This window comes from Tasmannia lanceolata, unplaced genomic scaffold (assembly GCF_043159265.1).
Source record: "Tasmannia lanceolata isolate RefF3 unplaced genomic scaffold, GAP_Taslan_0.1 ptg000006l, whole genome shotgun sequence".
Classification (NCBI taxonomy): Eukaryota; Viridiplantae; Streptophyta; class Magnoliopsida; order Canellales; family Winteraceae; genus Tasmannia; species Tasmannia lanceolata.
This window is the reverse complement of record NW_027518683.1, coordinates 20,753,384-20,769,709: the sequence shown is the minus strand read 5'-3', so window position 1 is coordinate 20,769,709 and position 16,326 is coordinate 20,753,384. Positions and strand designations below refer to the sequence as shown.

At 35.7% G+C, this 16,326-nt stretch overlaps 1 protein-coding gene across 1 annotated transcript; it reads left to right on the top strand.

The window, feature by feature from the left end:
• Positions 1-12,171: 12,171 nt before the first annotated feature.
• LOC143878809 (uncharacterized) lies at positions 12,172-12,936 on the top strand. Its single transcript, XM_077381043.1, has one exon. It carries the CDS (start codon positions 12,172-12,174, stop codon positions 12,934-12,936), a length of 765 nt encoding a protein of 254 aa, XP_077237158.1.
• The last annotated feature ends 3,390 nt before the right edge of the window (positions 12,937-16,326 follow it).

Genomic DNA, 16,326 nt, shown 5'->3' with positions numbered 1-16,326 from the left:
GTGAAAATTGTCAACACTAAAGTAGTAAGGGCTGCTATTTTTTTTAAATGGGTGAAGTTACATGGGTGAGTAAGACAAATGTTTGCCTTTTCTATCAACAGGCCTAACTAACCTAGTCACAAAAAGATGTATCATTCATAACAGAACTAGAATAACAACATAAAAAAAATCTCCATTATAGTAGAAATGACAAATTAGCTTTCATTCCATTACTGTATATGAACAGCACTAGCATAAAAAAAATCAACATACTATTATCATGAAAGCAACAAAAAATAGAGCGACTATCTTTACTAGTAACACCAACCATCAATCATGTAAAATTATTCAATGCCAAGAATATGCCCTCAACCCACAGTAATAATTGGACAATGAGAAACTAAATGACACTTCACTAAAATCACAACATATTTCAATAAATTCCAAAGTAGGGAGCTTACCTGGACACATTTCAAGAAGTTACCAAGACAATTTCAGCAAAAGCAAAGTAAGGAATCATCTCATCTTTAAAGTCAAATGTATCGTTGACAGGTTCCTCATTGTTATACACATTTCAAAGCTCACCTCACTTTAAAATCTTACCTTAGCTAAGAACCAAAAAGGAATATTTGGTTGGGGCAAAATTCAATAGGACTCAAACCTAACTTTCTCTTTGTAACAACTAAATATAGCTAGAAAGGCTAAATAAAATACAACTAAATCAACTAAATCCTCTGAATTTCCACCTGCCAGGTCAAATTCTTAATTACAACAAAATCACTCATGCCATAGGACACAAAGCTGATGATCATGAAATTATAACTAGACACTTCTCAAATATACAAGTCACGATTATAATGCTTTTTTTTTTTGTAGAATATGCCATCTAGTAATAATTCTATCATTATACAAAAGAGATAGAAAAAGGAATACAAAATGCTACATGCTCTAGATAATGGAAGCGCTAACTAAAGATATCTGCTAAATTGGTAAAAAAAATGAAAAAAGTAATGGAATGAAACTATTTCTTCTTGCAATACTACACTCTAGTGAGGGCCTGAACCTACCATTATACTTACAAACAGATTCAATACAGAAAACATGAAACCATTTTAGCAATCAAATTTTTTTCGAAATATTAATATAAGCACGAATCATGTACATGGCAAAACATGGTTGTGCTGACACTAATCCCAAAAGAAATAAATAGAAGAGTTGCATACAAATATTAAATTCTTAGCCAAGGAATCAACATACAGCAAGGTTTTTCCTCTGTAAAGGAAATTCTACTCAGGACTCAATACAATGCAAAAACAGGGGTTGAACTGTGGACAGGTTTGCGCCAAAACTGGGGCCAAAACAGGGAGTAACTATGGGTGAAAACTGGGCTCAACAAGGGCTGATTCATGGGTGAAAACTGTGTACAAACAAGGGGCTGAAGTAGGTAAAAACTGTGTTGAAACAGGGGGCTAAATGATGGACAGAATTGTGCCAAACAAAGGACAGATTTATGTGCATGAACTGTGTTAAACAGGGACAGATTTACGTGTATGAATCTGTGCTAAACAGAGACAGATTTGTGGGCATCTAAACACAATGGTAATTCCTTTCAAGGACATCCAAAGAACAAGCCAAGCATTTCTCAACAAGATGCCACAATATTCCAACACTCATAACAGATAAAGATACGATGGAATATCTAAATTTTCACACAAGATATGGCTTACTGACAACTAGAATCATGTATTAAGAGCCGGATATCAACCAAGAAATTATTCTCACAACATGGTAAGAAAAAAATCATTACTTCTCCAAATAAAGCACTTGACACTAGTAATCTCATTCAAATAAAAATGAAGAGAAGAAATATAGGCATGGATAGAGCTTCAATACTTAGAAAGTTGACTGAATAATGAGAAATGTACATGGCTTGCATTATGTTAAAATTGATAACAACATATCATGTGCTAAATAGATCGAAATCATTTCTCACTGTGATACTTCCTAAGATGGATTTCTACTTAAGATTTTAAAACCAATCCCAAGATATAAATTAAGCACAACAAGCATAACATGAGCTAATTCCCAATTGGTTTAACAAATAATTTTTTTTTATCATGGTCATATCTTCAAATATCTGCACTGTTTCCAAATAACAAGGCTAAATAATATGCAATGGCTGAATATGCCTGATATAATGCAAACGAAACTAATGACATTTCCATGGCTTTATTTTGGTGAAACTTGAACTTACCTACTCCTTCCTTAATCTACTCTTGAAAGTTCAACTGGGCATCATAAAAGGCTTTGAAATATAGCTAAACAATAAAGGAAAGCATGCCTTCATTCCAACAAAACTTTAACCTGCTAAAGATCATGTCCTAAATGATTGAAATTATCAGCCTATACATGACAATAGATCCTAATCATGCAATGCTTTTATGTCTGTCTTTGATTTTTTTTATAAACACTACCTGTAACCAGCTTTTGCACTTTATCATACTTTATCAAATAAAATAGTATTAGTTTCATAACAGTGAAGCCAGTTCATTTATCACATAAAGAAAATATGAAAATTTATCAAAGCATCATGCACACTTTACAAACTATAGTCAATGTTACAAGACATAGACCAAACAAACAAGTTTAATTAAATAACTTTACATGCTCAAACAAACATAAGCGTTCCCAAAAAAATCTCAAAATCTCTGATATGCCTGTAGCGTTACTCATAGAATCTATTACCAATTCATAATCATGGATACTGTAGAGTGAATGAACTAAAGAACTACAGTAGTATTAAGGTCCATGCATTTTCCTTTCTTTTATCCATTCAATACAGATAACATCCACTAACATTTGATCTATGATCAAATGTATTTTTACATTAAATTTATCTAAGAAATAGAACAATTTTCTACTCTCAATCATTTATATACAGATCATACATTCACATGAGGCTCGAATAATAAAAAAAAAAATTATTATCTAAGATTAAGAAGAAACCTATGCAAATCTTACAAAAATGACTAAAATTAGTAGACAAAATATAAATTAGAATATTCACGTTCTCTTTAATCAACAACAATATTAAATAATCTAAAATGTCAGGTTTGAAGTTTAAAGTCCGATTGAAAATAACATCCACTCAAAAATAACAAAACAACACTAATTTGAGAAATCAAACAATACACACAGACGATAGAAAAAATCAAACAAGATAAAAGAATAAAAGAATACCTTGGAAGTGATGCAACCTTGAATTTACCTCCGTATAACTCCAAATTTGACTCTCTTTCTCTTAGATCCTCTTTTTCAGCTCTCAATTCCCTTGATCTCTCTTCCTTTTTCTTTTGAATTACAAAAATTACTCACTCAAACATCAGATCGAAGCTTTGACCAGAATTCGGCGAATCCGATCGGAGAAGAAAGGCACAAAGTATTAGGCTTTTGAAAATTTGGGATTTTTCTCTCTTAGATCTCTCTCGATTTTCTACGAAAAAAAGAATAGTCCTTATTTCTCTCGTCTGATTTTCTTAGATATCCAAAGAAAAGCCATTGATATCGGCACACCCCAAATTAATGGGCGCACAGAAATGGTGGGCGCGCCAATTTTTGATGAGCGCGCGAAATCTGCTCGGGTCCGGATGGGATTATGCACCCCCCTTTTATACGAAAATGATATTTTTATCTCCTTTTCCCCATGGACAGCCCCTACCTTGATTAATTCAACCCCCTTATACACTTATACTACAATGCTCTCGAGGCTCGTTTACAAGGCAAATCAACTCGGATTTCAATGAAATTTTGCAGAGGCCATAGTGAGACTCTAATCTAGCTTAGGGTGAAGTTTGGGACCCTACCTAGTTGATTTGATGGGTTTTCGCACAAACACGGCGAACTTGGGTCCGGTCAAAATGGGATGTCTACAATGTGCTTCGTCCTTCTTTAATGAACTGGATTCTTTGTCAAGGCAATTGTGGATTAGTTGTCACAAAACATCCACGTAGGTCCACTTTGTTCCTCCTTCAAATCACGCAAAATCCTTCGTAGCCAAATTGCTTGACAAGCTGTAGTTGTAGCAGCAATATACTCGGTACTTGGGAGCGCTGTAGTGAGTTGCTTCTTGGATGCCCAACCTATGACACGCGATCCAAGTCTAAAACAATAGCCCGTTGTGCTTTTCCGATCATCAATGAAACCTGCCCAATCACTATCAGAAAAACAAATCAATTTAGGGTTAGTGGCTTTTGCGTACACAATACCAAAATTGATTGTGCCTTGGATGTATCGCATAATTCTCTTTGCTGCCCCAAAATTATGCTTGCTTGGACTATGCATAAACCTAGAAATAATGCTAACTGTAAACATAATATTTGTCCTTGTATGAGTTAAATAAATCAAACCATCAACAATGCATTTAAAATTCTTCTCATCTACCTTTTCAACACCATCTTGTAAAATAAGTTTCTCATTAGTATTCATAGGTGTTTTTGCAGGTGCACAATTTGCCATTCCAAAGTTTTCATTAAATCCAAAGCATACTTTTTCTGACTTATGAAAATCCCATTAGATCCTTGATTGACTTCAATTCCAAGAAAATAGTGTAATAAACCTAAGTCTGACATTTCAAAAAATTTCAACATACTCTCTTTAAATCCCTTAACCATATCAAAAGAACTCCCAGTGTATATCATATCATCCACATATAAGCAAGCAACTAGGATATTATCACCATGAATTTTAACATAAAGAGTTGGTTCACTAGCACTCTTTTGAAATGAGCTTTCAAGAAAATACCTGTCAATTTTACTATACCATGCTCTTGGCGCTTGTTTAAGCCCATAGAGTGCCTTCTTCAATTTGTACACTTTATGCTCCATGTCGTTGATTTCAAAACCTTGAGGTTGAATCCACATAAACTTCTTCCTCAGGTTCTCCATTTAAAAAAGCTGATTTCACATCAAGCTGAAAAACTTGCCAATTCTTTTGAGCTACTAAAGCCAAAATAGTTCTAATAGTATATATTCTAGCGACAGGTGCAAATATTTCAAAGTAATCAATACTAGGCTTTTGGGCATAATCTTTTACAACTAACTGACCTTTATGCCTTTAGAGAGAACCGTCAGCATTGAACTTAGACTTGTAAATCCACTTAAGTCTAATTGCTTCTTTGTTTGGTGGCAAATCTACCAATGTCCAAGTATTGTTCTTCATAATTGCATCAATCTCTTCCTTCATTGCATCACACCATTCTTTCTTTTTCACTGCATCAACAAAACTAGAAGGCTCCATTGCAAAACAGGCAAACTCACATGAATCATATATATCAGCAAGACTTCTCATTCTCATGGGAGTGGAATCACCAAATGAAGTTGGAGACTCATCAGGATTTGGTAAACAAATCTCAAGAAAAGGTGTTTCACTTTATGTGTTTCATTTAGAACACATAAGGGGCTTCTACATCATTTTTCCAATTCTAAGCATCTTTTTCATTAAAAATAACATCATGACTTATGATCAATATTTTAGAAATAGGATCATAAAGCCAGTACCCTTTTGTTTCCATACTATAGCCAATAAAAATACACTTCTTACTTTTATCATCTAACTTTTATCTTTTTTCAGAAGGACCAAAAGCATATGTTATGGAACCAAAAATTTTAAAATAAGTCACATTGAGTTCTCTTCTGCTCCAAGCCTCATATGGAGTTTTTCCTCGAACTGCTTTTGTACGAGTGCGATTGGATTGGTATACTGTTGTGGCTACTGCTTCAGCCCAATAATCATTAGGCAACCCTTTGTCTTTTAACATGCTCCTTGGCCTCAACAAAGGTTCTATTTTTTCGCTCTGCGACTCCATTCTGTTGTGGGGTATAGCTCGTTGTCAACTGTCTTTTGATGCCACTTACTTTGCAGAAATCTTGAAATTCTTTGGAATTAAATTCACCACCATGGTCAGTTCGAAGAGTAATAATAGAATGACCACTTTGATTTTCGACAAGTGCCTTGAACTGTTTGAAAATAGAGAAAGCCTCATCTTTTTGTTTCAGAAAATAAACACATGTCATCCTTGTGTAATCGTCAACAAATAGAATAAAATATTTATTTTCGCTCAAGGATAAAATTTGCATAGGGCCACAAATATCGGCATGTATAAGCATCAAAGGCTTATATGCCCTCCAAGACTTACCACTTAGAAATTGCTCACGGTGGTGTTTTCCTAAAACGCAAGATTCACACACTTTTCCATCATATTTCAAAAAAGGAATACCAACAGTCATATTCAATTTTTGCAATAAAGACAATCCACCAAAATTTAAATATCCATATCTTTTATGCCATAACATAGAGTCATCATTAGATGCACTGAAAGCATTGAATACTAGTTTAGAAAACACTAGTGGAAACATCTTATTTTCTTTCATCTTAATCGACAAAATTAGTTTCATACTTTTCTTATCATAAAGTTTACATTCTCCTTCATCAAAGATAGCACGGTAACCCTTTTTTATCAATTGGCCCAAACTTAGCAAATTTTGAGCCAACCCAGGAACATACATAACATCTTGAATTTGTTTCTTACCAACCATTGTAGAAACTACGATGGGACCAATTCCATAGGCATTAACATGATTGTGATCACCCATCCTTCTCGTGGTTTGATAGTTTCATCTATTTCGAGAAAATAATCTTTGTTCCCGGTCATGTGGTTACTACAACCACTATCTAAATACCATATTTCATCATTCAATTCAATATTGGTAGTAAGACATCTCCTTTTTCAACTTTTTCATTACTTTTCTCTTCATGATAATTTGCTTGTTCCTTAGCCTTTTGATGACAGTTTTTTGCAATATGACCATACTTTGTGCAGTAAAAATATTATGGTAAATTTCTATTTTGATTTCCACTATTCTTATACCAACAATCCTTATCAGCATGGTTTGATTTCCTGCAAAAAAACAAAATAATGAAGTAGATTTATGGTTATCTCCACTTTGATTTCTTTGATAACCACTGAATTGGTCTCTACCTCTTCCTCTGCAGCAGAATCCACCACGTCCATGGCCTCTTCCTCCTTGAAAACCTTTATTTGAATCATTAGATCTTTTCTTCGAATCAACTTTTGATTGAAACGCTTGTTCTAGTGAATTTTCTGTAGTGTTATTCAATCTCCGCCCATGTGCTTGCAAAGAACCTATTAATTCATTCATAGAATATCTAGTTAAATCTTTAGACTCTTCTATGGTAGCAACTACATGATCAAATTTATTTGGTAGACTCCTTAACACTTTTTCAACAATATTTTGATCATCTAATTTTTTTCCCATAAGTTCTAATTTGATTTACAATAGAACTCACTCTAGAGAAAAACACTTGAATTAATTCAGAATTTTTCATAATCAAATTCTCAAAATCACGACGAAGGATTTGTAACTTAACAGAAATTCCCTTCGTAGTACCTTGATATTCTTCTTGAAGCAAATCACATGCTTCTTTTGATGTAGTTGTAGCCATGATCCTTGAAAATATTAGTTCATCCATGGCTTGTTGGATGAGGAAAAGAGTCCTTTCATCTTTTTTTTTACGCTCCTTCAATTCGTTATTTTGTACCGTCGTCATACTCATTCTCCACCAATTCCCATAATTCACAAGACATAAATAACGTCTTTATGTTAATAGACCAAAATTAAAAATTATCACCTTTAAATAAAGGAACACTTTGCTAAAAATTTGAAGAATTAGTGTTAACTGCCATGTTGCGAACTTACTGAATCCTTGCCGGTATTTTCTTGAATTCACCCTGGCTTTTCTGCTCTGTGGAAATCCCAAGACATTCTGCTCTAATACCACTTTGTAAAATTAAAAGAACTAGAAATACACAAATAGATGAAGAGAATCGGAGAGGATATTAACGAAAGAAAACGTATATGCACTTTTTTATTACTAGTAAAAATGCATGTGCCGCACATGCTATCCATTTAAATTATCCATTTAAAATTGTACACACCACATCATAGGTTGATCTAAACCGTCCATGTGATGGAACACAACTTCAATAGGTGGTGCCCGTAAAATCATTTCCATAGGCTGATCCTAGCCCTCCAATCTATAGAGGTTTCCATGATTGTTGTTCCTGTTAAGGTGTCCAAAATTTGTCAATATTTTTACAGGTGTCCTGCATTCGTAATATCAACATTTCTGTAATTTGACCCGCACATGGTTAATAAGGAAAAGTAGTTTTTTCGTCATTGTTAGGGGTGCAACTTGGGTGTCAACCCGACCCAATTCGGGTTGGGATGGGTCTGGCTGGGTCGGGCTGGCCCGATTTGATGTGGTATCAATTGTTGACCACCTCAACTCAAGCCGGGTTGTTTTGGATTTTGAGAACCAATAGTAAGTCACCAATAATAAGTTTTTAACTCACAATCGGTTCTCAAAATCCAAACCAAACAGGGACTAACAATTAACAAAGGGAAATATTCTCCGCACTACTATATTTTGATGATCACACTCCTCACTTTATTCAAGTACGGTATGGCCCACACCATAAGATTATCCAAACCGTCCATTGTGGACTGTGGAGACTGTTTCAATGTTGAAAAAGAAAAACACACATATACAAGACTTCTTCAGATGGAACCCAAATTCGGGTTTCGGGTTGGGTCGGGTTGCCCGACAGCCCAACCCGACCCAACCCGATTTCCAATTGGGGTTGATTTTTCCCAACCCAACCCGATTTGTGAAAAAGCCTAACCCGACCCAACCCAAAGTCGGGTTTAACCCGTCGGGTTCGGGTTGAACCCGTCCTGCGTGGGACATCCAAGTAACAAAGACGGTTTGAAATTATATATAGTGCTAATGTTCTCACTACCATATTTTATAATGGCACTACTCACCGTATTTTGATAATCGCACTCCTCTCTCTATTAAAATGTACAGTATGGCCCGTACCCTGTGTTGGTACTTTTCGTATGTAGATTACAATTTTACGCTGAAATAATTTCTCATAGAGATAGATGTTAGATATCAGCAAAGGGGTTAATGGTAAAAGAGTAATGCTGACATGTAAATCCCACACAAAAAGAAAAGAAATTTCTTTTGGATGGGCCACTTCCTACATAGCTTGTGCCCCAAAATAATTTTCATAGGTAGATCCGAACCCTCCAATCTATAAAGGGTTATAGGTTGCTCTAAACCGTCCATGTGATGGAACACAACATCAATCGACTGTGCCCGTAAAACCATTTCCATAGGTTGATCCTAGACCTCCAATTGATAGGAGTTTCCATAATTGTTGTTCCTCTTTAGGTGCCCGGAATCTATCAATATTTTGCAAGTGTCCTGCATGAGTAATATAAAGTAGTTCTTTCGTCATTGTCATATGTCTTTACCTCTTGTCGGTAGTTTTTTGCCGTGCCGGTACTTTTCATATGTAGATTACGATTTGACCCTCAAATAATTTCTCATAGAGGCAGATGTTAGATATCAGCAAAAGGGTTAATGGTAAAAGAGTAATGCTGACGTGTGGATCAAAATGTGGGACAAAAGTAGAAATAACGGCAAATGACACAAATGCCCTTACATGTGGGATACAATTGAAATTATGGTAGTGGAACACAAGCGGAAATAACAGCAGAGGACAGAAGAACTTAACCCATCAGCAAAGGGGTTAATGGTAAAAGAGTAATGCTGACGTGTGGATCAAAAGGTAGGACAAAAGCGGAAATAACAGCAAATGACACAAATGCCCTTACATGTGGGATACAATTGGAATTATGGCAGTGGACACAAGCGAAAATAACAGCAAAGGGTAGAAGAACTTAACCCACGATTCCACCTTTATATATGGTAGTTAGATTTTCTTCATCTCACCTCATAACCCAAACTAGTCTTTAAATAGACCACCTATACGTGCAACCATCACACGCTACTGACGTGTGCAACCATCACACGCTACTGACATTTTTCTTTTTCTTCACAATTCCAGTTAGACTATAACACAACTTGAATAGAGAAACTCTACCTAGCTAATATCCTTTATCTAGAAAAACTAGCACAACCGACACTAGAAGATACTTTGGACTCTTTAAAACCCAAACTTGGATAAAGACAAAAACTCTAAAAACGTAAAAGACTTGGGTGGGGCTCACTAGCAATCATTTTGAATTATTTTTCCAACATAAATTTAGAACAAAGATATATTCGCACCCCTTTAGGATGATTCGCACCCCTGTTAATGTGAATTATGGCAGACTGGAACTTTTTATGTGTACAAGGAGTGAGAATCATCCTACAGGGGTGCGAATTTATCGTCTCCATAAATTTATGCTTCATGCCCTCTTTTCAATTCCTTTGACTGTGTGGTTTTTGTAACACCCGGCCCTACCTTGGGTCAGTGATACAGGTGCAACTCAACCGATCGAGGGTTGGATGTTTCGCAAGCGTAATTGGATTGATCGGAAAACAACAAATCTGTGATCGGACCGCTCAGGACCCTCGGATCTATGCTCGGACAATCCAGATCGACAATGGGGCCAAAGAATTTGGCAGAAGATACTATCATATGACGAATCTTCCAAAAAGGCTACCAGGAGATTCAAGCATGTTCAAGATCGATGGCCCAATTCGATTGCTTCGAAATTTGATCAACGAGGCACATAGAAATACTTTCTATAAACCTTAAGGTTTATAGTTAGTAATTTCATATTTTCTAGTAATTTGATTTACGATTTTCATAAATTAGCCTTCCTACATTAGTTATTTCCCTGAGTTAGGAGTTCCATATTAGCAACTATCTATTAAGGTTTTTTGTTTTAAATGCAACCTTCTTTATTATCAGATAGAAAATTGTTGCTTAGCTGCTTGGAAAGAAGCTGCTGAAATTACCCACTTAACATTCTCTTGTAAGCGCCTTTTAGAAAGCATTGAAGTGGAGTAGTGGTTCAATTTCGGTACTTACAACCACCAAATCTTGGATGTGGCATTTGAATTCTAATAGTTGCAAATGTTGCTACTTTGATAAACAAAGACCAAGTGGAAGAGCAATCTCGCTAAATTTGGACGTGTAGGGGTGTTTCTTTGGCTTTAGGATTTAAGGAGATTTTTAGGAAGTTCACTACAAGTTTACATTAAGTTTGAGATTGTAGTCAGTTTCAAAAGGGATGATTTTTAGGAGCAAGTTTAAATTGGCTTTTATTTTAATTGTTTTGGGTCCTAAATAGCGTTTACACCCATTTTTGAAATTTATTCGGCTAGGAAAGCTTTAGTTAGCCGATATAAGATTTGCACCAGGTTTATTAAGCACCCTATAGATGAATGAAGTTAGGGCCCGTTTTGATGCCGAGAAGATTTTGATTTGGATTTCTCACATTTGCAGCCCATTTTGCATTGTGATTTGGATCCGGATCAAATCCTTGGATGTCCAAATCAGCAAGTGATAGTGAAAATATCAGATTTCCAAATATGATGTGGAAATAAGTAATTGGAAATCCACATATCTGGCAGTTTCCTTCTCCATCTTTGCTCCTCAACCTCTCCCCTCTAGTAGGAAGTACCCCCTTCCCTCTCTGTCTTCCGCAACATGAGCTGTCGGATCTATTCATTTTCTATTCAAAACACAATTCCATATCCAAATACAAAATATGAGTTATCCAAATGGGCCCTTAGTTATTTTCGGACAAGGTAACTTTTTAAAATTCGAAGTTCAAAGTGGAAGCTCCAAGTAGTTATTGTTGAAAATTAATGTCCTTTCTAGAAATAAGTTTGAGTCAATGTTTTGGAAATGGGTGTCTTGTAAATGTCTTGTAAAAGCCAGCCTTGGAAATGTTTAGTTTATTAAGAGGGTGTGTTTGGAAAAAAAAAGAGCATTGAAACTGACGTGTGTGGGAAATATTTTTGTCTAGGAAATGATAAGTCAAGCATTGAAAATGAGTAGTCTAAGTCTAGGAAGTTGTTGACTTTATGTTTTGTAATTAAGAGTGTTATGAGAAGTGTGTAAGAAAAGTCTATATAAACAGTTGTATGCCATCATTTGAAAAAAAAAAGAAAAAAGAAAAGACGAGTCTTAGAAAATTTCAAATTTCTCTCTCTTTTCTTGAGGACTGCACTTGCAACTCATCTTACTTTAACAAATTGGTATCAGAGCACTCCAAGAAAGATAAAATCTGGGTGTCGTTGAAGGTTCTTATGGCAACCAATAGTGGAAGCCTCAACATTTCTCAACCTACCATGCCAATCTTTGGCGGAGAGAATTATGACTTTTGGAGCATTAAGATGAAGACTTCGTTTCTATCTCAAGACATTTGGGACTTGGTAGAAAATGGATTTGATGATCCTCCAAATGATGAACAGATGGAGCAAAACAGAGACAACAAGAAGAAGGATGCCAAAGCTCTATTCTTCATTCAACAAAGCGTTTCTGAAGCGATCTTCCCAAGAATCATTGGAGCTACAACCGCCAAAGAAGCATGGGATCTTCTAAAAAATGAATTCAGTGGTAATGAAAAGGTAAAAACCATCAAACTTCAATCTCTTCGTAGAGACTTAGAAAACCTCCATATGAAAGATGCCCAAAGCTTGAAGGAGTACTTTTCTAAAGTTTTAGAAATAACTAATCAGATGCGATCATATGGGGAAACAATTTCTGATAAAAAAATTGTTGAAAAAATTCTCATTAGCCTTCCTGCTAAATATGACTCTATTGTCGGAGTTATAGAAGAAACAAAAGATCTTTCTACTTTGACAGTTAGTGAATTGATGGGTTCTCTTGAGGTGCATGAACAAAGAACGAATCGTCATACTGATAAATCAATTGAGCATGCTTTTCAGACTAAACTAACCACTAGTTTCAATGGAAACTATTCTGCGAAAGGTCATGATTTCAGATCTTCTCAAAATTCTAAACACTATTTTGAGAAAGGGAATGATGCTAGAACTTCTCAAAAAGTGTGACATTTGTAAAATGTCCGGACATGATCCAAAAATTTGTTGGCACCGTGGAAAGCCACAATGCTTCAATTGCAAAAAAATTGGGCATGAACAAAAAGATTGCTACTTAAAGAAAAACCAAGCAAATTTTTCTGAAGAAAAAGAAAAAGAAGAAGAAATTCTATTTTTTGCTTGTCATGTTGCTAATGAAAAGAAGTGTGATGTTTGGTATTTGGACAGTGGCTGTAGCAATCACATGACAGGTGATGAGAGAATTTTTCTTTATATCGATACTTCCATAAAGTCACAAGTGTGTATGGTAAATGGAGTTGTGATTGAGGCTAAAGGAAAAGGTACGGTTGCTGTTAACACTAAACAAGGCATTAAGTATATCCATGATGTTTTACATGTTCCTGATTTGGCACAAAATTTATTAAGTGTTGGTCAATTAGTTCAGAAAGGATATTCAGTTTTTTAAAGATGATTCGGGCATTATTTTTTATAACAAGAACAAGAATCAAGTTTTGGCAAAGGTGAATATGGAAAAGAATAAAAAATTTGTTCTTACGCTTGAATATGGAAAAGAGCTTGCTTTGAAAACAGATGTTGATGAAACTTGGCATTGGCATAAAAGATATGGTCATTTAAACATGCAAGGATTAAAGTTGCTTTGTCAATTAAACATGGTGAGAGGGTTGCCAACAATTAGAAGTGATACTGATGTTTGTGAAGGGTGTGTTTTTGGAAAACAACACCGTTCTTCTTTTCCTACAGGAAAGGCATGGAGAGGTAAATCACCATTAGAGCTAGTGCACTCTGATATCTGTGGGCCAATGCGAACACTGTCTCTTGATCAAAACAGGTATTTCATTACCTTTACTGATGATTTTACAAAATTACTTGGGCTTACTTCATGAAACAAAAATCAGAAGCCATGTTGATTTTCAAAAAATTCAAAGCCTTTGCTGAGAAACAAAGTAAACATGCCATCGACACTAAGAAGTGATCGAGGTGGGGAGTATACTTCAGAAGAGTTTAAATTTTTTCTTCAATCTGAAGGAATTAATCACCAACTGACAGTTACATATAGCCCACAACAAAATGGTGTTGCCGAGCGCAAGAACAGGACAATTATGGAAATGGCAAGATGCATGCTAAATGAAAAAGGAATGCCTAAGTCTTTTTGGGCAGAAGCTGTAAATACAGCTGTTTATTTGTTAATAGATCTCCTACACAAGTTGTTCGAGATAAAACCCCTTTTGAAGCATGGACTGGGTTGAAACCATCAGTAAACCATTTTAAATTTTTTGGCTGCATTTGTTATGCTCACATTCCTGTTGAAAAAAGACAAAAATTGGATGAGAAAAGTGTAAGATGTATTTTTGTTGGGTATTGTTCTTACTCAAAGGGTTTTCGCTTATATAATCTTGACACTGAAAAGTTAACTGTTAGCAGAGACATCGTTTTTGATGAAAATGCAGCTTGGAATTGGAATAAGCAGGAGGTACAAATGACATCCATCATGCTACAAGAGGAGGAATCAACACAAAGAGTTGAAAATGAACATCAAGCTACTTCACCTACATCTCCATTAACCCCGATGGCATTACATGAGGAATCTTCTCCAGAGAGTCCCCCAAGGAAGATGAGAAGACTAAATGATATCTATGGTGCAATTTTTGTGTGGTTGCAATTTTTGTGTGGTTGAATCAGATTACTTTGAAGAAGCAACCACGGAAGAGACATGGGTAAAAGCAATGAAAGAAGAAATTGATGTGATTGAGAAGAACAATACGTGGGAGTTGGTGGATCGTCCTTAAGGAAGGGAGATTATTGGCGTCAAATGGATTTACAAGTGCAAAATGAATCCTGATGGTACCGTACAAAGACACAAAGCTCGTCTTGTGGTTAAGGGCTACTCACAGCAGCCAGGTATTGATTTTCATGAAACATTGGCTCATGTTGCTCGATTAGAAACAATTAGAATTCTAATAGCTTTGGCTGCACAAAAGAAATGGCTAATTCATCAATTGGATGTTAAATCTGCTTTCTAAATGGAATTTTGGATAAAGAAATTTATGTTGAACAACCACAAGGATTTAAAAGTAATGAAGACAAGGTGTACAAGTTGAAAAAGGCTCTTTATGGCCTAAAGCAAGCACCCCGAGCTTGGTACAGTCAGATTGATGCATGTTTCACAGGCAATGGATTTCAAAAAAGCACTAGTGAGCCTACCCTGTATGTAAAAGGACAAGGTACGGCTAACATTCTTATTGTGGCATTATATGTTGATGACCTTATTTTCACTGGTAATAATGAACATATGGTACATCAATTCAAGGAAGATATGATCAGAACATATGATATGAATGACTTGGGCTTAATGCATTACTTCCCTGGAATTGAAGTGGACCAAAAGGAAGATGGTATATTCATTTCACAAAAAAGGCATGCTGAAAATTTGCTCAAGAAATTCAGAATGTTGGGATGTAAGCCTGTCAGTACACCTTTAGTAACAAATGAAAGACTTGAGAAAGATGATGGTACTCAAAAGGTAGATGGAAAAATGTATAGAAGCTTGGTTGGAAGTCTGTTGTATCTTACTACAACTAGGCCTGACATCATGTATGCTGCAAACTTGGTCTCAAGGTTCATGCAAAATCCCTCTCAAATTCATTTTGGTGCTACTAAACGAATTTTGAGGTACTTGCAGGGAACAATTGACTTTGGATTATGGTATGACTCATTTGAAGAAGCGAAGTTGATCGGATTTACAGATAGTGATTGGGCAGGATCAATTGATGATATGAAAAGTACTTCAGGATATGTATTTACTCTTGGAACAGGTGCCTTCTCATGGTCGTCAAAGAAACAAAGCATTGTTGCTCAGTCAACAGGAGAAGCAGAATACGTGGCGGCATCAAGTGCTACAAGTCAAGTGATTTGGTTAAGGCGGATACTTGAAGATTTGTGCCATCAACAAGAAGAAGCAACCACAATTTTCTGCGACAGCAGGTCTGCCAATGCAATTGCCAAAAATCCAGCATTTCATAATCGGACAAAGCATCATTTTATTCGTGATGCTGTGGCAAATGGGGAGATCAATTTGAAGTTTTGCAAAACCAATGAACAAGTTGCAGATATCTTCACAAAAGCTTTACCAACGAAGAAATTTTTCTATTTCAGAGAAATGCTTGGAGTTGCTGACAAAGCACATTAAGGGGGAGTGTTGAAAATTAATGTCCTTTCTAGAAATAAGTTTGAGTCAATGTTTTGGAAATGGGTGTCCTATAAAAGCCTTGGAAATGTTTAGTTTATTAAGAGGGTGTGTCCGGAAAAAGAAAGAGCATTGAAACTGACGTGTGTGGGAAATATCTTTGTCTAGGAAATGATAAGTCAAGCATTGAAAATGAG

Excerpts from the sequence above, each read along its gene's own strand:
- LOC143878809 (XM_077381043.1), top strand. The coding sequence starts at position 12,172 with ATGGCAACCAATAGTGGAAGCCTCAACATTTCTCAACCTACCATGCCA.